The sequence below is a fragment of the Dromiciops gliroides genome, chromosome 4 (assembly GCF_019393635.1).
Source record: "Dromiciops gliroides isolate mDroGli1 chromosome 4, mDroGli1.pri, whole genome shotgun sequence".
Taxonomy (NCBI): domain Eukaryota; kingdom Metazoa; phylum Chordata; class Mammalia; order Microbiotheria; family Microbiotheriidae; genus Dromiciops; species Dromiciops gliroides.
This window is the reverse complement of record NC_057864.1, coordinates 127,664,121-127,687,260: the sequence shown is the minus strand read 5'-3', so window position 1 is coordinate 127,687,260 and position 23,140 is coordinate 127,664,121. Positions and strand designations below refer to the sequence as shown.

General features: G+C 38.2%; 1 protein-coding gene across 1 annotated transcript in view; it reads right to left on the bottom strand.

The window, feature by feature from the left end:
* The window catches only part of DNAH14 (dynein axonemal heavy chain 14), a 362,777-nt gene extending 359,340 nt beyond the window's left edge, over positions 1 to 3,437 (bottom strand). Inside the window, 2 exon segments of the mRNA XM_044003178.1 lie at positions 724 to 833; positions 3,288 to 3,437. Coding sequence (XP_043859113.1) covers positions 724 to 833; positions 3,288 to 3,437 — 260 coding nt within the window.
* Between the last annotated feature and the right edge of the window lie 19,703 nt (positions 3,438 to 23,140).

The following is a 23,140-nucleotide window of genomic DNA, read 5'->3' as shown; positions in this document are numbered from 1 at the left end:
GAGAGAAGTAACTAATGGATCAGGGAAAGCTGCAGTGGGGAGGTGACCACTGAGCAGAGGCCTGAAGGAAGACAGAGTATAAGAAGCAGAGAATGAGGATAAAGTGCCTTCTAGGTATATATTTTGTCTATGGATATGGAGTATCAAGTTCAGGAAACCACTGGCTAGTCAAATCCAGTTTGTCTAGAATGTAGAACTGAAGCAGAGTGTCTAAAATAAAACTGCAAAGATGCTAACTTGGAATGAGACTGTGGAGGGCATTAAATTACAGGTTGAGAAGTATGTATTTTATTTTATGGGCAATTGCTTTGCTTATTGGCAAATATCTTTATCTTAGTTTTTGAGAATCTTTTCACTTTCCACTCGGCTGGACTCATTTGGCCTTCATCATGCTCCCTTGCCAGGCATGTTCCCACTCCTTTTCAACTTTTTTGCATGTTGTCTTTCTCCATTAGATTGTAAGCAACTTGAGGGCAGGGACTGTTTCTTCGTACACAGTAGGCACATGATAAATAGTTACTAATATATGTGTTCCAAAGTAATAAAACTTCATTTCATTAAAAACATTCTGTAATGCGAAGGTTTCACCAAGTCAGAATAGTTTTACCTCATTCTTATTTTTCCAATTTAGTGATCTTTTGCTTTACAATTTATTTGAAAGACAGGATTCCACAGGAAGGTGGGTAAAAGCTCACACTTATTTTCCAATTCATCTTAATTTACCTTACTTTTGGCTTCGTTTCCACCTTCTCATCTCGCTTTGCAGTTTTTGTTTTATTCATTTTGTCGTACATATCTGCAACATTTTTAAAAGGAATCCAAGGAGGATTTGGCTGCAGAAAGACATTCATATTAGTTTGCTTTTCATTTTTAAAATGTAGGTATGACATATTTTTATAATTTCTAAGATGAATCCTGATCATTAGTATTTAAAATGGAACTCAATTTACATAACTTATTCTCTAGGAATCTGCATGTTGGTTTTTATTCTACTCACTGGTGCTTTGGTAGCTTTTCCTAATCCTGAGCACCTTTGTCCTCATAGCCTTCCCCTTATGTGGAAGTGTGCCCATTTCTGGGCAGCAGACAACACGAATGCAAACACACAGGAAGTTCAGATACCATAAGTCCTTTGACTACTGTTCTCAAAGAGAACATAAGTAGAGTTTACCTGAAAAATGCCTAGAATTGTCGACTGCTCTGATTAGCCTATCTTGCCATGCCAATAAACCTTTTTCTGACTCTTCTTGCTCTTTCCTCAATATAATCTCTCTAAACTTCATAATTACAATGGCCAACTTCATCGAAAGGGGAGGGAAGGGAAAAGAATAAGCCTTTATATATAGTAGCACCCACTATATACCATCCACTGTGCTACAAATATTATTTCATTTCATCCTCACAACAACTTTGGGAGGTAGGTGCTATTATTATACCTACTTTACAGTTGAGGAACCTGAGGCAAATGGGTTAAGTGACTTGCACAGGGTCATACAGCTGGTAAGTGTCTGAGGCCACATTCAAACTCAGTTCTTCCTGATTCTGAGGCTCTATGCACTGCCCTCTTCTGGTGTGGTGTAACTCCAAATTTCTCCCATCCCAAGGATGTGTCTATAGGAGTAATCAAGGTAGTTTTGCAGTCCTAATTTCCTAAACCCTAAAATACAAGTTTTATCTGTTAGGCTGTGAGTATTACATGTCCCCAGGGGTGAAAAGGAGAAGGCTAATCTTCGCCCTATCCTTGAGAAGTTCAAGTATACATCATGCTCTGTACTCCTTGTCCCCTCAATTCTCTTTCTGCTCACCCCTTTCCAAAATCCAGTAGTGGATTACTGCCACCATCTGCCTTCTCAGATCAATCAATACTATTGATAATTACCTAATAATTAATAAGTACCTACTCTGTGCCAGGCACTGTGAGAAGTACTGAGGATACAATCACAAAGAGGGCAATAATTAATACTCTCAAGGACCTTCTATGCTATCAGGAGGGACAACATTTGCATTTGTAAGTATAACTGGTACAAATACAAAATGAAGGTAAAGAAGTAAAAAACATGGGAGTCAGGAAGGGAAGGACTTAGCATTTGAAGGGATCACAAAAGGCTTCATGTACAAGGTGTTAATTGAACTGTGTCTTTTCACAGAGGGAGGGGAGAATGGGTAGTGTAAAGGTATGGAGGTGGAGTCCTGTATGTGAGAAATGGAAAGAAGAAAGCCAGTTTGGCTGAATGGTCAAGTGTGTAAATGGGAATAATGAGGTTAGAAAATTAGGTTGGGATGAAGTTGTAAAGGGCTTTGAAAGCTAAACAAAATCTGTATTTCATTTGAGAGTCAATAGGGAGCCCAGTTTACTAACTAGAGGAGTGAATCATTTCAGCAGCAGATGAATTGGAGAGGGGATACTTGAGGCAGGTAGCCCAAATAGAAAGTCACTGCAATAGTCTGAGTGAAAGGTAATGAAGACGAACTAAGGTGTTAACTCCAAAAGGAGTTTTGGGCTTGAAATGAGGCAAAATTTCCTAAGAGAGGTATTCAAAAGTAGAGTGGGCTGCCTTGTTAGTAGTGGGTAGAAATGGGTCAAACAGCTCCTATTTAAAGACTTACACTTGGCAATACTGGAAATGGGATTCTTAATCAGGTATGAATTGGACTAGATACATCCTTGTGTTCCTTGCAATTTCCATGCATTTCTTTGGGAAAATATTTTTAGTTTTCATTTTTTCCAGTGTTATTTGTTTCAATGAAAAAGTTTCACAAAATTTCTAAGCTAATGCGCTACTTAAAAAGTTACTACCAGACTACTGAGAATGTTACTATCATGTTAAATGCTAAGCACAGATATCTAGTTCATTATATCTGGGTATTTTTAACATACAACCATTGACATAAATGTGTTTAGCATAAGGATTTCTACAATTATTCTAATCAAGTATTAGGAAAGAGCCAAAAACTGCAGAAAAATGGAGTAAGTTAATCTAATAGACTGATCCTTGGGAAAATATTTTCCCTTATCTTCTCATTGCTCTTATTTTTACTTATATTGAAACATTAAAATAAATCAAGCAAATTGGGAAAATCATAGTAACCCTTAGCACTTCTAATTTCCAAAGCTATCAGTTAAATTATAATAGACTTTTTGCATTAAAGTACATGCTTTTACATTTTAGTCTATAATTTCTCTTCTAAGAGCCAATGTTAAATTATGTCTATAATAACAAGATGCTATAAAATCCTTAAGCTGTATCAATATTTGCAACAAATTTTCAAAAAGAAACATTTCTTACTGGTGGTTGAATTTTGCCACCTTTGTCATCATTATCTTCAATATGCACGTTCTTCTTTTTAATCACGAACTGCAAGGCATCTGAATCCATTGGTTTAAGGCGAAGTCGAGAAGAAAGTCTCTTTTTGTGCACTTTCTTCTTCTTATCCATTTTGACTTAAATACCTTTGCTCCTAATGATGAAAATAGCTCATGAATATATATTTCTTAAGTATGAATGCATTCATAATTTTTTCAATACTTAAAAAAGTAGGTATTTGTGGGGACAGCTAGGTGGTGCAATAGATAAAACACTGGCCCTGGATTCAGGAAGACCTGAGTTCAAATACGGCCTCAGACACTCAAAACTTACTAGCTATGTGACCTGGGTAAGTCACTTAACCCTCATTGCCCCACAAAAAGAAAATAAGTAGGTATTCGTAATTTCTTAGTCTAGCATTAAAAAATGATCTTTGTGGTTCACTCCAAATTTTACTTTCAGAAAGGTAGTATCAGTGAAAGAAAAAATTTTAATTTTCACATCATCTAAAATTTTAGTAACTAGAATCACAGGATCATGGATTTGGAGGACTGGAAGAAACCTTAGAAGTTACCGAGTCTAATCCCCTCATTATACAGATGAGAAAAATGAGGCAAACAGAGGTGCTAGGACAGGAAGAAGCATACCAAAAAAAACCCCTCCCCGAATATAATATTAACTTACATTTATGTATCACTTTAAGATTTATAAAAACTAATATAGTTGGTAACTGATTTTTGAAGTTCTACTCAAAACAAGGGTAGATCATACCGCTTTAAAATTTTAACCACAAAATAACCTTTCAATGTCTATCTACCTCTCTTGAGTGTCTGAAGCAGGATTTGAAATTGTTCTTCCTGACTCCAGGACCTGTGCTCTACCCACAGCACCATTTAAATTCTCTGAGCCTCAATTGTATAGGTACATCTAAAACATGGGCATAGCCTACTTCACTGGGTTGTAAAATTTAAACCTTGATATTAAGTGAACTATTAGTATTGTCATTTATGAGGGGAAGCATATTGTGGTAAAAAAACATGAAAGTTTTTTAACAGTCAGTTAGGATAACTGAAAGACGCCAGTTGTTTTTTTTAAGGACCACCCTTTCGGGGAGGAGACCAATGGCATGAGCTACGCACGCCAGTCCGCCTGCTTCCCACGTCAGACTGCCTGCTAGCACTCCACTTCCGGGTGCGAGCTTAAAAGGCAAGGAGAGAACAGAAGTGGGAGTTTTTTCCTGCTCTGCTGGTCTCCTGACTGTGCTGCACAGGCTGATGCTGATGAGAGTTCGACTGGGCCCGGCTCGCGGTTAGCAGCAGCATGCGCTTGACACGGTCTCTCTCTCACCAAAGGTGGCCCTCGGCTTTTGGTGAGTTTTATACGGAATATAGACTAAGCTTAGACTTAAGACGATTTGTATTGTGTTTCTACTTTCCTATCCTTCTAATCAACATCACCTTGTGACTACCATACAATAAAAGCTCTAACTAGAAAACCAGAAGCTTCTTCCATTTACTAGTCTGGGAGATAAATTAAGGGAAAGGTTAAAGAGGGGAGATTTATGATCTAATATCCAATTTTAAATCTCACAATATAAAAATAGGAGCAGCTGGGTGGCAAAGTGGATAGAGTGCTGTGTCTAGAGCCAGGAAGACTACTTACTAGCTGTGTGACCTTGGCTATGTCACCTAACCCTGTTTGCCTCATTTTCCTCATCTGGAAAATGAGCTGGCAAAAAAAAATGCAAACCACTCCAGTATCCTTGCCAAGAAAATGCCAAATGGAGTCACAAAGAGTTGGACAAGACTGAAAAAATTGCTTAATAGAAGACTTATAAAGCATGTCAGAAATGATAAAATGGTATAAACAAGGAAATACACAAGTTGGGAGGAAAAGGGGGAACTTCTGCTGAGGTTTCTTGACTCAAAGCCTTCCCAGGTAAAGCCGTTTATTGCCATGGTACAAGGCAAAGAGCCCTGGTATGGAAATTCAAAGTCTCAGAGGTTCATCCACTTGCTCTGCCATGTCCCAGCAATGTGACCCTGGACAAATTACTCCCTCTCTGCATTTCAGTGAAGAGAATGAGGCAAAGCTCTATGGTTTCTTCCTCTGGAGATGCCATGTTTTTATGGAATTAAGATTTCTACAAGGAGAAATTATGGGAACAACATTTCAAAAGATCAAAAATAAGAAAATTCAAGCCATCTATATAGGGACAATTGAATAATAGTCTAGTTTGGCTTGTACATAGATGAAGAGTAGTTGGAACTAGACTGTAAGGAGTCTCAAAATGTCAAATTAAAAGTTTAAATTTTATTCCATAGGAAACAGAGAACTTTTGAAGTTTTTGTAGAATTTGAGTACCAACCAAAGTTACTAGGCCACTAATAATGATCTAGAAGCAATATGTAGGATGGCTTGCCATGTAGGAGACTGGTGAATAGGACCTCAGGAGACAACTTCAAATGCTCTAGAAATGAAGTAAAAATGGCTTGAACTAGAATGGTTAAAAATAAAAATGGAAAGGAAGGGAACACAAAACACACTGAAAAGGAAAAATCAACTAGAATTGGTGACTAGTTGGATTTTTTGAGGTAACAGTGAAGAATGAATCAAGTGATTAAAAAAAAGTTTTGAACCAAGGCAACTGGAAAAATGTTGGTACTATTAAAGGAACAGGGAAGTTAAAAAGGAGTGTGCTCTTCAAAGGGATACAGAAAAGTTAGGTTTTTATCAGTGTGCACTTGAGCAGCCAGAGGGTCAAAGTGCTGGAGGGCATTCCAGTATTCTCTGTGGAAAAGTCTAGCAGGCAGTTGAAAAAGCACATCATGGGAGATAAAAGAATACTTCATTTTATTGTGCTTCACTCTGCTGGGCCTTGCTGCTATGTTTTTTTTTACAAATTGAAGTTTTGTAGCAACCCTGCATTGAGCAAGTCTTTCAAAACCACTGTTTTCCGACAGCATGTACTCACATTGTATCTCTGTTTCACATTTTGGTAGTTCTCACAACATTTCAAACTTTTTCATTACTATATCTGCTATAGATGGCAGAGGAAAGGCTATGAGCTCCCAAACTCATGACATGATTGCTCCAAAAAACATCCAAATAATTACATAGGACAATGCCTGGAGCAGCAAAACCCACAGAAGAATGTGCTGAAATCATCTTCTAACCAAGAACAGTTTGGAAGGTTAGAAGGAAGGAGCTGCTGTACTGAGACAGGAGTGGAGCCCAACCCCACAGTCAATCTGACACAGATCCAGTCCCAGGAAGGCCTCACCAGAAAAGCAGACCTCCAGAGTCTCTGAATCAGCTGAAGCGCCAGTGTTGTCTGGAACTAAGCTCACAGTCTGATGAGTGGACTGAGCCCTCGGCAGGGGGGAGACTACAGGGGTCTATGCTGGTGCTGAGGCAGAACTTGGATTTTACACTCCCGCTGAGAACCAGGAGGTAGGCTTGAGTAGCAGTGGCTCAGGTTGGGGAGGGGCACAGGCTTGTCGGAGCTAACAACCACAACACACAAAGCTGGTTGATTAGCAAGTTGGTCTGGGGTCATCTATGGACCAGGGAACAGGCCAGGCAAGTGAAAAATCTGATTCTCCTTAAACCATACCACCTGGGACTTCTTAAGCTTGGGATACTGCAGCCTGGAAACAGTGTCCCACGTTAAGGAAATAAAAGTCTAGTAAAAGAAAGGCAAGATGAGCAGACAGAGAAAGGTGAGGACCATAGAAAGTTTCTTCAGTAACAAGGAAGACTGAGGTGCAACCTCAGAGGAAGATGTCAACATCAGGGCCCCTATATCTAAAGCTTCCAAGAAAAATATGAATTGGTCTCAGGCCATAGAGGTGCTCAAAAAGGACTTTGAAGATAAAGTTAGAGAGATAGAGGAAAAAATGGAAAGAGAAATGAGGGTGATGCTGGAAAGACATGAAAAAAAAGTCAATACCTTGAAAAGTCAAATTGGCCAAATGGAAAAGGAAGTACAAAAGCTCTCTGATGAAAATAATTGCCTAAGAATTAGGATTGAACAAATGGAAGCCAGTGACTTTATGAGAAACCAAGACACAATAAAGCAAATCCAAATGAATAAAAAAATAGAGGGCAATGTGAAATACCTTCTGGGAAAAACTGCTGACCTGGAAAATAGGTCCAGGAGAGATGATTTGAAAATTACTGGTCTACCTGAAAACCACGAGCAAGGAAAGAGCTTAGACACCATCTTCCAAGATAATCTCAGGGAAAATTGCCCTGAAATTCTAGAAGAAGCAGCTAAAATAGAAATTGAAAGAATTCACTGATCACCTCCAGAAAGAGATCCCAAAAGGAAAACTCCTAGGAATATGATAGCCAAATTCCAGAGCTCTCAGGTCAAGGAGAAAATACTGCAAGCTGCCAAAAAGAAAGGATTCAAGGACTGTGGAGCTCCAGTCAGGATAGCACAAGATCTAGCAGCTTCTACATTAAAGGACTGGAGGGCATGGAATATGATACTCCAAAGGGCAAAGGAAATGGGATTACAACCAAGAATCACCTACCCAGCAAAATTGATCATAATCTTTCAGAGGAAAAAATGGGACTTTAATGAAAAAGAAGACTTTCAGATATTTGTGATGAAAAGATCCGAAGTGAATGGCAAATTTGACTTTCAAATACAAGACCCTAGAGAATCATAAAAAATTGGAGCTGGGGGACATACCTGGGGTTGTACAGTGGGCGACTGTCTTGTGTCTGAGGCCAGGTTTTGGCTGGGATCCCCCTGGGTCCAGGGGTGATGCTTTGTCCACTGTGTCACTTAGCTAGGTGATGATATCTTTAGGGTTAAATTGAGGGGTGAAGGGAATTCACTGTGGGAGGGGGAAGGGCAGAAGTAAAATCCTACATGAAAGTAACAGGAAAAGGCTTATGAGTGGGGGAAGAGATGGGAGAGGAGCAGTACAGTAAATGAATTTTATACTCATCAGAAAAGGCTCAAAGATCTTAAACTCATCAGAGATGCCTCAAGGAGGGACTAACAGACACACCCAACTGGGTGTAGTAATCTGTTTAATCCGGGCAGTAAAAGAGCCTAACACTAATAAGAATTGGCTCAAAGACCTCAATCTCATTAGAATTGGCTCAAGCAGGAAATAATGTACACACTCAATTGGGTGGAGTAATCTCTCTAACCCTGCAGGAAAATAGGAGGGGAAGGGGATAAAGAGAGGGGCAAAAGAAGGAAGGGCAGAGTGGGGGAGGGGACAGACAGACACAAATCCTTTTGAAGAGTGATAGGATGAAAGAAGATGGATAATAGGATAAATATCATGGGGAAGGGAATAGGATGGAAGGGAAACAGTTAACAACAGTAATCATGAAAAAGAAAAAAGGGGGAAAAATTGTACAAAAAATATTTATAGCAACTCTTGGTGGAGGCTGAGAATTGAGAATCAAGGGAATGTCCATCAATTGAGGAATGATGGAAAAAGCTGTGTTATATGATTGTAGTGGAATGGACTTGTGCTACAGGAAATGACAAACAGGATGATCCCAGAAAAACCTTGAAAGACTAATGAACATTGAAGTATAGTGAAGTGAGCAGAGCTGGGAGGACATTGTCCATAGTGACAGCAGTATTATTCAATGAGCAATTGTGAATGACTTAACTACTCTCAGCAGTGCAATGATCCAAGACAATCCCAAGGAACTAATGAGGAAGCTTACTATGCACCCCTATAGAAAGAACTGATGAAAAGAACACTTGTGGATTATACATATATAACCTGATTGTGATCTTGTGGAGGGGGGAGGAAAGGGAGGGAGGGAGAAAAATTTGGAACTCTAAATCTTATGGAAATGAATGTTGAAGACTACCCTTACATGTAACTGGAAAATAAAATAAATGTTTCTTGCTGAAAAAAAAATTATTATATCTGCTATGGTGATCTGTGAGCAGGGATTTTTGATGTTACTATTGTAATTATTTGGGGGCACTACAAACCTCATCCATATAAGATGAAAAACTCAATAAATGTGTGTGTTCTGACTGTTCTACTGATTGACTCTTTCCCATGTGTCTCCTCATTCTCTGCCCCCCCTCCCCATTCCCAGAAACACAATATTGAAATTAGGCCAATTAATAACTCTACAATATCCTCTAAGTGTTCTAGTGAAAGGAAGAGTCGATTGATGCAGCAAACTTCACTGTCTTAAGAAATTGACACAGCTATCACAACCTTTAGCAACCACCACCTTGATCAGCAGCCATCAACATCTAGGCAAGCCCCTGCACCAGCAAAAAGATTACCACTCATTGAAGACTCAGATAATAGCATGTACAGGTGATCACTGATGCCACTGAGGCATATATCACCACGGGAAAAAGTATAAAGACTAAGAAAAGAGATGTGAGGGAAGAACCTGGGGAATGGCTGCATTTATGGGACAGGAGTAGAAAGGAGCTATGAAGGGCCAGAACTCGATCACCTGCTTGGAATATTTTATTCTTGACCTATAAAAGGATTGAACGAAACTTGATAAAATAGCTCAGCTGCAAAGTCATGGCCTCTCCTAGACCCAGGCAGTTTCTAAGTAAGGAGTGTCAATGAGGTATGAAGAGTCAGTATAGTTCAGTGTGATGGAAACCAAGGGAGGAAGAGACTTTACGAGGTGGGGATAGTCAACCAAATCAAACTGCTGAAAACAAGTGAAGAGGGAATAAGAACTGATAAAAGGGCTTTGTATTTAGTAATTAGATAAGCTGAGGCTAAAAAAAATCTTAAAGGCAATAAATAAGGGCTTTTAAGATAGGATAAGAATAAGAACTGAAAAGGGCCATTGCTTGAGAGAAATGATATATTTCAAAGACATAACCACCCAACTCCAACTTTGCTAGGGTGGTACTGTCAACTAAAGATATTACTTAATGGAAAAGACCGGGTGTTGAGAGCCTTACCATGGGAATTATGTTGCTCTATCCTAGTGAGAAGAATGAATAAATAAGTGAACCAATCATCAAAAAAAGCATCTGTTAAGTATCTACTATGTGCCAGGCACATAGACCAGGGATATAAAATAAAGCTATGTAGTACCTGTCTTCAAGGAGTTTATAGTCCAATAGGAAGAAATCTCACATCAAGGAGAGGAATGGTAACGGTTGCTGGCGGGGGGGGGGGGGGGGGGGGGGGGGGGGGGGGGGGGGGTGGGGGCCTGGAAGGCAGGTTGAATGGAGACATAAGGCAGTCATCTGTCATACTCAGGTAGCAATGATCATATTTGTTTGATAGCTATTTCCAGATAAATGGGTATTGGGGAAATAAGTTCACAGGGACAGGGCTAATAATCAAGACACTTAAGAAGGCAAGGCCTAATGAAAGGTGAAGTGTACTCTGAAACTGCCTAGAACAGATGGTCTCAATCTTTTATTTTGTCAAGTCTCCCCTCCACTGCATTCACACAGCCAACAACCCAGTTCAAGTACCCATCATTTCTAGCATGGATTATTGCAAGAACCTCCTAAATGGTCTTCTTGCCTCAATCCATTCTCCATATAGCTCACAAGTGATTGTCCTAAAGTCTAAATCAGCCCATAAACTCCAGAGGTGCTTTATCTAAAAAAAAAAAAAAAAAAGCACAAGACCCCAGAACCCTTTAAGGTTTGCAAAGCGTTTTACATATGTTATGCCACTGGGGCAGCTAGGTGGCGCAGTGGATAGAGCGCCAGCCCGGGAGTCAGGAGTACCTGAGTTCAAATCCAGCCTCAGACACTTAACACTTACAAGCTGTGTAGGTACTATTATTATCCCCATTTTAAAGATTAGGAAACTGAAGCAGACAGAAGTTAAGTGACTCATCCAGGGTCACAAAGCTAGTAAGCATCAGGATTTGTACTCAGATCTTCCTGACTCCTGGTCCTGATCTCTTTACACTGAACCGCTATGCTGCTTATTCTGTCTAGGATAAAAACCTCCTCTGTTTGACATTTAATTTCCTCCACAACCAACTTCTTGAGTAATCCTTAGTATGTATTACTCCCTTTCACACAAGCTATTATAAAGCCAAATGGGCCTTTCTTGCTGTTCCTTCTATGTGGCACTCCATGAACCATCTTTCTATCCTTACACACGCTAGCCCTCATGCCTGGAATGCACTTTCTCTTCTGTTTCTATAGGTACATGGGCACATGTTGTCTCAGCCAATCAAATGTTAAGATCACTGTCTGCAGGAGCCATTTAATTTCTGCCTATATCCCTAGTTCTGCTTACTGATGGAGTGAAGAGTTCGTTGCAAAGGTCCAGAATACCAGGAAAAAACATTAACTGTGTGAATTTTTAAAAGGTGGGAAATGTATCTGTCAAATAAGCTGAAATCCATTCTTGGGGGGAAAATCCAGACTGACATATTAAATGATTGTCCTGTGCGTGCCTGTAGAAGTAGAACACTGAGCAAAAAAATAAGTCATGGTAAAATACTATTTTCCTTGGAAAAGGCTAGTAGACTGAAGGGTTAGTAGATCAAGGAAAACTACAATCACAGGGTAGTTTGATTTTAACAAGGCATTTAATTAAGATGTTTTAATCTATTCATATGGACAAGATAGAAAACTGTGAGCTTTATGACACCTAAGTTAGATTAGATTCATAGCCAGTTAAACAATCATTACCAAGAAGTATTGATTAAAGATTCAATATAAACCTAACTCTCTGGTGATATACCTTTCAACTCTTTCCTACTCAATATTTTTTTCAATAGCTTGGATGAGGATCTAGATGCCACACAAAGCTAAGAGAGTCAGCTAATAAGATGGTTGAAAGAATCAGGATGCAAAATTAGCTCACAAGGAAAGAATCTTTGTCTGATATCTAATTAAATCTAAAACAAGATAAAATCTAATAGGGATAAGTGTAAAGTACTGCATTACCTTTCAAAAAAAATCAATAGCTCACATACAAATGAGGAGGAATCTAGCTTGATAGCAGTTCATGTGAAAAAAAAAAATGCCTAGTGATTTTACTAGACTACAAGATCAATAAGACTCAACAGTGAGATGAAAAGCTTAAAAAAAAAAGTTAATGAAATCTCAGGCTACATTTAAAAGAATTATGAAGTCCAGATTATTAATCTCAGTGTATGGTTTTTACTCTGTAAACTATAAATATTTCAATGGATCTATAATCTAACAAATGTGCACAACTCATCCAACATGGTCAATCTCAGACAATCTATCTCTTCTCCCTTAAAGTGATCCTTGTCTGTGACCCCCTAAAAACCTTCTGGAACAATGACATCAAATTCAAGCAGAAAAGGGGGCCCACTCATCTGTACATAAGAATCTCTGTGGGCTGCATATTGACCTAGTTTAAAAAATATTATTAATAATGTTTTATTGGGGGCAGCTAGGTGGCACAGTGGATAGAGCACCGGCCCTGGATTCAGGAGGACCCGAGTTCAAATCCAGCCTCAGAAACTTGACACTTACTAGCTGTGTGACCCTGGGCAAATAACTTAACCCTCATTGCCCCACAAAAAAGAAAAAGAAAAAAGAATGTTTTATTGTATTTTTATGTATTTCGTTAAATATTTTCCAACTATATTTTAATCTGGTTCAAGCTACACTCCAGAGTACTGTGGGCTGTGTGTCTGATAGATACCTCTGTTGTCAAACCAACATATTACAGATCTGCTTTTATGTCTTTTATAACATACCATGAGTCCCACAGTAGGCATCCAACTGGCCATCTGTTATCTGTCCTTCAGGGATACTCTAGTTCCAGCACAAACTGCCTGTTCCCCAATTTCCTCATGCCATCTCCCACCCCCGCTGCAGTGTCCATATCTAAAATATATCCCCACCTTTCCTTGCTTCTTTTAAGTCCTTAACTTCCTTCAAGGCTCAGTTTATCATAATATTCTAGGAGAAGCCCTTTCTGACTTTGTTTAGTGTACTCTCCCTTCTGATATATACATATATATGTGTATATATATATATATATGTTTGTGTCTATAAAATCACATCACATATATGTATCATATATACATATGTATACACATATACAAGTTTGAATATGACATATGAAAACCAGTAAACGATATTCAGACATTCTAATAAACATCAAAAGAATATTATTAGTTTGTTGACATATGTGTATATATATATATATATATATGTATTGTTGATATAGTTATATACATGTCTATCAAGGCACATATATAGATAAATAGACAGGCAGGCAGACAGGCAAATAGAAAGGTAGGTAGATAGAGTTAAGTAGACAGGGAGAAGGATGGAGATAGATGGATCGAAGGATGGATAAATGGAAAGAAAGAGATAGGTAGATAAACGGATAGAGGTAGAGTAGAATAAATTAGGTAGATTAGGTGGGTAGTTAGATAAATGAGATAGACAGACAAATTTGGAAGACTAATATCCAAATACTGACTCAGACTTGTAGCTGGGCTACCTCTGGGCAAGTCAATGAGTCTGTGTCTGCCTCAATTTCCTCAACTATAAAATGAAAAATAACAGCACCTACCTCTCATGGTTGTTGTGAAGTACTCTGCATAACTTAAAGCAGTATATAAAAGTATACATGTTATCTATTATTACTACCATTATTATACATTCCTGTTTACATACTGTATCTCCCTACTAAAATGTAAGTTCCTTGAGGCCAGAGACGATTTTTCCCTTTTTTGTCTCTGTATCCCCAGCACCAAGCATTATTCGTTGCCTCTTTATTTTTCAAAGGGGCCGGGCATGGGGGAGGTTGGAGCAAAGAAACTTGTTTTTTCACTGTCACAGAGAATTCGAATTAGATGAAAATTTCTTCTTTCACTGCAGATGGACAACCACTCGGTGAATTTTAGCCTTAGAGAAGTTAAATGACTTGCCCAGAGTCACAATGTGTCAGGGGGACAGTCAGTACCGGATTCAAGGGCACATAGTGAGCACTTCCTAAATATTTGGTAAAACGTCTAGAACTGATGATTTGCCTTCTATATGATTATGTTGCCAATTACTTGTCCTACCCTGGAAAGTCCTAACTGACCTAGTCCTTGGCTCCCCAAGGAACGAAGTACGGGCCCCCTCACCACATAATTCACCTGTTTCAGGAACCAGAATTCAAAAACGTTGAGTTTCCGAACCAACCAAGGTCAAAGCAACGAGAAATTAAGGTTGTGAACCTTTTGTACACTCCTCGTCCCAAGCTCCGCCAGCCGCCAGAGTTCAAAGTCGCCTCTCAGGACAACAGCCCAGAACAAAGACCCTTCCCAGGAGACCCTGCGCTTGGAACGTGGTGGGGGAGGGGCGAGATAAATGACCTCACAGCAGCTGGCCGAGGCCACAGCCCACGTGACCCCCCAGTGGGGGCGGGGGCTGCTTACAGAAGCCACAGGTGGTAGAGCGTCTCTGGGCACCAAAAAATCATGGTCTCATACAGCTCCTCCTGCTTCAAATCCCACGCTCTTAATCACCAAATTGATCCACGCAGGTGATAGGAGAGGTTCCAGTTGAAACAGAGAAGAAAGAGGACCTTGAGCTCTCCTAAGCTGGTTGCAGCTAAGCATGCAACCAAATTTTCTTTTATATCAGTCCTCAACTATATTTCAAGTAGAGAAAAGGCAGCCAGGTGTAGTGGCTAGAGCTCAGACTTTGGTGTCAGGAAAACCTTAATTTGAATTTTGCTTCAAATACTTAGTAGGAGTTACCTAAGCAAGTCTCAGTCTTAGATTCCTATTCTGTAAAATGGGGAAGATGATGGTGATGATGATGATAAACCTCAGAATTGTTATCCCACCTCGGGCAAATCACTTAAATATCTATGTTTCCTTTTCTATAAAATGAGAATAATATAGTACCTACCTCACAGCAGGGGTTTTGTCAGACCCAAATGTGTAAATGTGCCTTGTAAAACCTTAAAAAGCTATGTAAACGTTAGTTGTCACTGATGAGATCTCTTTCATCAAGAGGGGGGGGGGGGGAGGCATGCTGTTCAAGGATACAATCGATAGAGTACATATATAACCTATATCAGATTTGTTGCCGTCTTGTGGAGGGGGGAGTGAAGCAAAGGGAGGGAGAAAAATTTGGAACTCAAAATCTTATAAAAATGAATGTTGAAAACTATCTTTACATGTAACTGGAAAAAAATAAAATACTATTAAGAATGAGAAAGGATACAATAAATAAAAATCAAAAAACATTTATTAAGTGTTGACTTTTTGCCAGGTGCCATACTAAATATTGAAGATACAAAGAAAGGCAAAAAATAGACTCTGCCCTCAAGCTATTTCCATTCTAGTGAAGAAGACAATATGGAAATAAGAGTGGAAAAAACCAGTATCTCATACATTTTTATCCCCTAATACTCCCACACAATCAACCAATATAAGTCTGGGCAAGAAATAGTAAAAAATACTTAGCCTCCTGGCTAAGATGACAGAAAACGACTATGACAAATGCTAAAGGGTATGTGGGGAAATTGGTACACGAATGAACTGTTGTTGGAGCTGTGAACTGGTCCAACCATTCTAGAGAAGAATTTGGAACTGTGTGCAAAGGGCTATAAAAATCTGCATACTCCCTGACCTAGAAATACTGCTACTAGGTATACACCCCAATGAGATCAAAGAAAAAAAGAAAATGACCTATATGTGAAAAGTACTTGTAGCAGCAGTTTTTGTGGTGCCAAAGAACTGGAAACTAAGGAAATGTCCATCAGTTGGGGAATGGCTAAACAAGGGATAATGATTTATGAATGCGATGGCATTACTATTGTGCTGTAAAAAAAATGATGAAGAGGATGGTTTCAGAAAAAAAGACACATAAACTGATGCAAAGTTAAATAAGCAGAATCAAAAGAACAGGTACACAGTAACAACAATATTGCAACAAGTGAGCTGTGAAAGACATAGCAACTCTTATCAGTACAATGATCCACCACATCTCCAAAGGACTCATGATAAAAAATGCTATCTACCTGCAGGTGGATAACTGATGGACTCAGGGTGAAAATTTGTTTTCCTTGATTTCTCTTGCTTTAAAAAAAAGAACATAGCTAATATTGAAACATATTTTGTATGATTTTGTATGCATAATCAGTATTGTACTTCTTACCTTCTCAGTGGGTAAGAGACAGGGTGGAGGTAGGGAGAGAATTTGTATCTGAAAATAAAAAGAAAATTTTAAAAAGAAGTAAACTTGATAGGGACTCTGTAAGTAAAGAGTCTAGAGTTCTTGTCTACCCTGTGTATTGCAAATGTATATGTTGTTCAGTGTCTTTGTGTTTCAAGTTTGATCCCATTCTCCAAAGCTTAACATGGGTGGAAGGAGTATTTTGTACCAACCCCAAGCCCATTCTCTCCAGAGAAAAATTAACCAGTTTGAAGGGGATGTTTTTATAACATCTATCCTTGCTGTACTTTCTCAGTAAATAGCCATTTATAAAAGTTAATTAATATCAACTGATAAATCAATATTGGAGTAACACTCTGTATGGGGGCTCATGAGCTCCTGTTAAGAAACTTCAGACTTCTAGGGTTACCCTATGATCTAATTCTGAATGAAGTAGTCCCCATTTGGGGACTCAGACCACTAGTACAAGTGAAGATTGGGAAAGTGAACCCAAAGGGGATGCTAGAGAAGGATTGATTAAGAGAGGAGAGATTTGAGGGCAGGGAGACCAATTATGAGGCTATTGTCTGGGCAAGAACTGATGAAGGTCCAAACTGGGCTAAGGATGTATGAGTAGAGAGAAGAGCATGTTAGAAATGCTGTCATGGTAGAAGCAAAAATATTTAGCTGATTGGAATATTCAAGAGTTTTAATCAGTAGAAGGATTGTATACATCAAATATTAATAAAAAGACAGAGTTAAATGTGGCAGTATAATGTGACTGACAAGGATTCTAAGGGAAAAAAGGAAGCTTAATCACATAATAAAGTGGGACTCCTCCCCCCCCCCCGACTTTCAAGCACCTACTGTTCTAGATGACCTAGAACATTACACACAAAAGATGTAGTTATTAAAAGATTGGATATTATGCAGGATCACAATAATTAAATCATCTTGGTCAAGCCATGATTGAAGAGTTTTCCTGAAGGTGCATTTACCATGCAACAAGATAACTACTATAAAAAATTCAAGTTTACAAATGTTCTTTTCAAAAGGCATAGCCAGATCAGCTGTAAATGTCATTAACATGAGTATCCAGTTATTTTTATCGACTCTAAAGACAATATGGCTTTATATGAGGTCCTTTAATGAAGTTATGCAAAGAAAAGATACTTTCTCTGGTATTATTGTTGTATTATAAGTTGTACTAAGTCTAATGAAATTCTGGGAAAAATAAATTGAACCCAACATTTTTTAAATGTTCTTAATATAGCATGAAATCCAAAAGACATAAATACAAGGATGAATACTTAGGAACCCAAACCAGACAACACATCACCAGTTGAAGAAAGACTGACTCAAGCAAAGGAGAAAACGATCTGGGAGTTTGTTAGAAGATGACCAAGTTAGGAAGGTGAATTTTTAGAGAAAAAAAAAACCCAACATAATATTGTGGTCTGTTGAAACTTTTTGACATGTGAAGATTTATAAAGTAGTCTACACACTAAACTCAGTATTAAGCCTTTGTGAGAATGCTACGTCTCCAGTTCTGGTTATCATAAATTTAAAATGATGTGGGAAATGGATGAAGATACAGATAAGAGTAACAGCAATGATTAAATATAAGAAAAATTTGGCCTATGAAGAAAAATTAAAGGAACTAAAAGTTCTTAAGTGAGATATACTACACCAAGAAAAATGTTCTTTTGTAGTGAAAAAAATACTCGTCGGAGACACAAGAGACCTAGATTCTAGCCTTGATTTTGCCACTAAATAGTTATATAATATGATTGGGCAAATCATTTCACTTTTATAGGTTTTGTTACTTCTTATTCTTATTAGTAGTAGTAGTTTCATTATTTATCATTATTGGGTTCAATTTATTTTTTACACGGAATTTTATTCTTCTTAATCTGAAGAATTAATGGATTTGATTAGAACCATTCCATCTCTAACATTATGTGATTCCAGCCTTTTTCCAAGCTCAAAGAAAATTGAGCAAAAGGGATCATTCTTAAATTAAACAGAGATTTCCATAGGATAAAGGAAATAAATTTGTTATTGTGAGAATGACAAAATACTGCAATATTCTACCCAGTCCTCCTTAATCTTCATGCCTTTTCTCTGAGCCTACTCTCAGTTTATCTTGTATGTATCCTGTTTGCATGTTGTCTTCTTGCATGTGAGCTCTTTGAGAGCAGGGACTGTTTTTCTTCCATTTTTATCTCCATAACTTAGCACAATGCCTGGTACATAGTAGGTCCTTAATAAATGCTAGTTGAGGAGCAGCTAGGTGGCACAATGGTTAAGTCACTGGTCCTGGATTCAGGAGGACCTGAGTTCAAATCCAGCCTCAAACACACTTACTAGCTGTGCGATCCTGGGCAAGTCACTTAACCCTCATTGCTCTGCAAAAAAAATCAAATAGATAGATAGATGATATATAGATACATAGATACATAGATGGATGGATGGATGGATGGATGGATGGATGCAAGTTAACTGATTATTGAGGGATATTATGAAGATGAGTAACCATCTTTCCTGGGAGGCGTAGGTGTTCATTTTCATGAATACAAGTTCCCAGAGTAGAGCATCTTTTCTGAGTTACTTCCAGTTCTGGGGCAGTTAGGTGGTACAGTAGATAGAACATTGGCCCTGGAGTCAGTAGGATATGAGTTCAAATCTCACCTCAGACAATTACTAGCTGTGTGACCCTGGGCAAGTCACTTAACCCCAATTGCCTTAAACATCCCAGGCCGTCTTCAGTCATCCTGATGTATATCTAGCCAATGGACCCAGATGGCTCTAGAGGAGAAAGCAAGGTTGGTGGCCTTGCATAGCCCTCCCTCGCTTAAATCCAATTCAGTGGAAGTCATCACATCTCTCCAATGTCATAGTCTTCTTTGAGAACAAAGGACAAACAAAAACCACTTCCAATTCTATGAACTAATAATCCAGGGTATGATGGAAAAGCCCCCTAAGTACTACCCATGTCATCTCTTCCATATTTAGAAGAGGTGCCCTTCAGAGGCATTTCTGAAGCACCGAGCAAGAGAGTGACTCCTTTGCAAAATTATGCTTTGTGGTTCCTACATTTTTGATATATTACTGAGACCATAGTAAATGTGTTCATTGTAGCTGCTGAAATACATCTAGGCCACAATTGTTAAATGAAGCAAACAGTGGCATAGTCCAAATGAAATTCAAAAAAGCCAACTGAGAATGTGAACTTCTTTTTAAAAAGACTATAGCTATTTAATCTGTTTTGTATACATCACTGTGGAAACTCAGGTAATTGGTTAGAACATACTTGCTGCTAATAAAGAAAAAAACTTTTAACCATGAAAACAACCGGAAGCTACTATTTCAATGTATGACAGATGAAACACTAGAGGATTTGTCCTAATGGTCACTGAACTAAGTCACTTTAGTTCTTCAGATCTCAGTTTCCTCATTGGTAAAATGAGGCTGTTGGATTAAGGTCTCTCCCAAAATTAAACGATATGATTAGAATAAGTATATTTATGTTCTATGATCTCCTAGAGTAAGATGGCTGGACAACAACCCATTAGGTCATTTTAACTTCTAGAGTGTTAAGCATCATTTAAAGTCTTTTAATTAGTAATTAGTTATAATATTTTGCTGAACATTATTTAGACAATTTATTTTAAGGCTAATTAAGATCTTTGATACTAAAATGCTTGTATTATTACCATTCTATTTTCAAAAGGATGGAGTTGAATGCACAGATGATTAAATACCAAAGGCAAAAGCAAGTGTAATGAGCAACTTAGAGACTTAGAAATCGGTAAAAGTTGGCAGTAGTTCTTAATGTAAGAAAAAATATTGAATTTAATATTAAAAGGTATATTTGCGTGTTTATATTAAGCAGAATAAGCAAACAGGATCACTTAAGAATTCCTAAATGAATTGGTCATATGTTTAAATCCTGAGAAAATTTAAATGAGAAAGATGAAAAAGACAATAAATAAAAATTATAGTATAAAATATATACTACATGGTATATGTTATATACTGTGTAGTTTATAATAGTACACATATTTAGTATATATTAATATAGTATATAGTATAGTACCTAGGGATACACTCAACCTGTATATGGGTCCACCAAGGAGTTTTGGGAAAAAATCAGGAAAAAAGAAAAGGCCTTGAGATCAGTAAAAAGGGGAAGAAAATTGTAAAGGTAACTTGGAGAAGGTTAGGGGTTTATGAAGAAGGTGAGAAATTCGCTTTAAGCAGAAGAAATTTAGAGAAATTTGTAAGAAATTGAGGAAAATTTGAAGGAAGACAATCTCTACATCTAGATTCTGCTTCTAGCTTCACTAATACTGCAACAACTGCAATAAGTTTCTGGTTGACTAACCTACCTCCAGGCTCTCACCACTCCAACCCATCCTCCCTTCAACTCTCAAAGTGATCTTCCTAAATTAAAGATCTGAATATGTTACTCTTCTACTCAATAGACTCCAATGGTTCTCTATTGCCTACAAGATCAAATCTAAAATCCTCTGGCTCCTTCCTACCTTTCCAAGTATTCTTGCATCCTACTCCTCCCATATATATTCTCCAATACACTCATGCTCCATCTCCTGACTGTACCTTTTTGCTGCTCCTCCTCCAGGCTTTGAATGCTTTCCTTCCTCATCTCCATCTCTTTCTTACCTTTCCTGGTTTCCTTAAGTGTTGGCTCAAATCTCACTTTCTTCCAGAAGTCTTCCCCAGCCCTCCTTAATGTTAATTCCTTCTCTCAGAGATTATTGAGAACTTATCCTTCTGATATTTTGTTTGCACATAGGTGTTTGCATATGGTCTTCCCCGCTGGGTTGTGAGCTCTTTGAAAGCAGATTGTTTTCACAGTTCTTTGTTTAGCCAGTACCTGGCATGAGGTAGGCATTTAATAAAATTCTATTGACTTAATGACTTGATAGAATTGTGCAGGGGGGCAGGGGAGAAGGACTTAAAATGAATTTTTAAAAATAAAAGACACTGGGAAGATAATTTTGAGATGTTTGGACTTGTGAGGGAGATCTGAAATTAAATTTGAGGGAGAAACTTTGTGACCTAAAAGAATAACAATTTGAGCTAAAGTAGGAGGACTCGGTCTGAAGGACTACGTCCAAAGGAAGAAGACGTCTGAGAGGTAAAGACCCAAAGAGAGGGATTTAAGAAGGAAAAGGAGAAAGTAGTTGACAAGAAGGGTATAAAACAAATCACTAAGTGAAAATTGGTGAAACAAATAAGAGTTTAATGAGAAAATGGCAAGAAAATACAGTGTGGGGGGCAGCTAGGTGGCACAGTGGATAAAGCACTGGGCCTGGATTCAGGAGGACCTGAGTTCAGATCTGGCCTCAGACACTTGACACTTACTAGTTGTGTGACCCTGGGCAAGTCACTTAACTCCCTTTGCCCCACACAAAACAAATAAACAAAAAAGAAAATGCAGTATAGTTATCAAGTTGTAACAGATCAAAAGAAAAAAAATGAACATCCCTATTGAGATGGTGTAGTAATAAAAGGCTTACAGGTCTTTATAAAGTGAGCTATAAATATCCAAAGGTCCAAAAAACAGGTTAAGAATCTCAATAATTTTGAAAAAAAAAAAAAAGGAAAATTTTGTAATGACTGCATCAAAAAGGTGATATTTGCATTTCCCCAGCTGTTTAATTTGCTCTCAAGATAAAGGTAAACAGATTTGAATATCTCTTAATGTTCCCAGATATTTGGGATACTAAAATATTCTTCCTCACCAAAAAGGAAATGGGGCTGCAATGGGTGGTGAGAATGGAGAGGGTCTAAAATGGAAGAGGGAAAACTTGACCTTTGTCAGGAGGTTGGAGGGTAGAAAAATGTTGAACAGAGAAGAAAGGAAAAGAAAAGAATATATGTATACTCAAAGCTGAAATTCAACACTTCCTGCAGAGGAGAGAGCTCAGTGCTCTAAGAATGAAGCCTCTACTGTCATCCAAGGAAGGATAATGTAGACACAAATGTTTTAAAGTAAGAAATTATCCAACAAGGTGTAGAGGAAGAAGAGAAGTAGTGGTTGATGACTTCCTGCTCAAGGGTACTAAGGTACTAAGGGGTACTGATTTCTTGAACAAATAGCAAGTGAAGGCTGCTGTCATACTGGGGCACTTATCCAATACTTAATGCAAGCTCCCCAGACTTGGACAATTACTACTTACTTCCTATGGTGATTAATAATACTACCAGAAGGAACCTGGAAAGTACAGTGGAGATTATGAAGACTAGGAGACACAGGTTTTGCTTTCTTCATTGTTAGGTGGATCAATGTATAACAAATGTAGTGAAGCTGAAATCAAGAGGTTGTTTTTATTCAGTTGTTTTCAGTTGTGTTTGACTTTTCATGACCCTGTTTGAAGTTTTCTTGGCAAGTGGTTTGCCATTTTCTTCTCTAACTCATTTTACAGATGAGAAAACTGAGGCAAATATGGTGGTGCCTTGCCCAGGGTCACACACCTAATAAGTGTCTGAGGTCAGATTTCAACACAGGAAGACAAGTCTTCCTGTCTCCAGACCCCACACTCTATCCACTGTGTCACCTAGCTGTCCTGGAATCAGGAGAACCTGAATTGAAATCTGATAAATTACTGGGTCATTTAGCCTCTGTTTCCCTCAGTTTCCTTACTTGAAAAATGGGATGGGGAGAGAATAAAAGTAAATACTTTCCAGGATGCAATAATATTTGTAAATT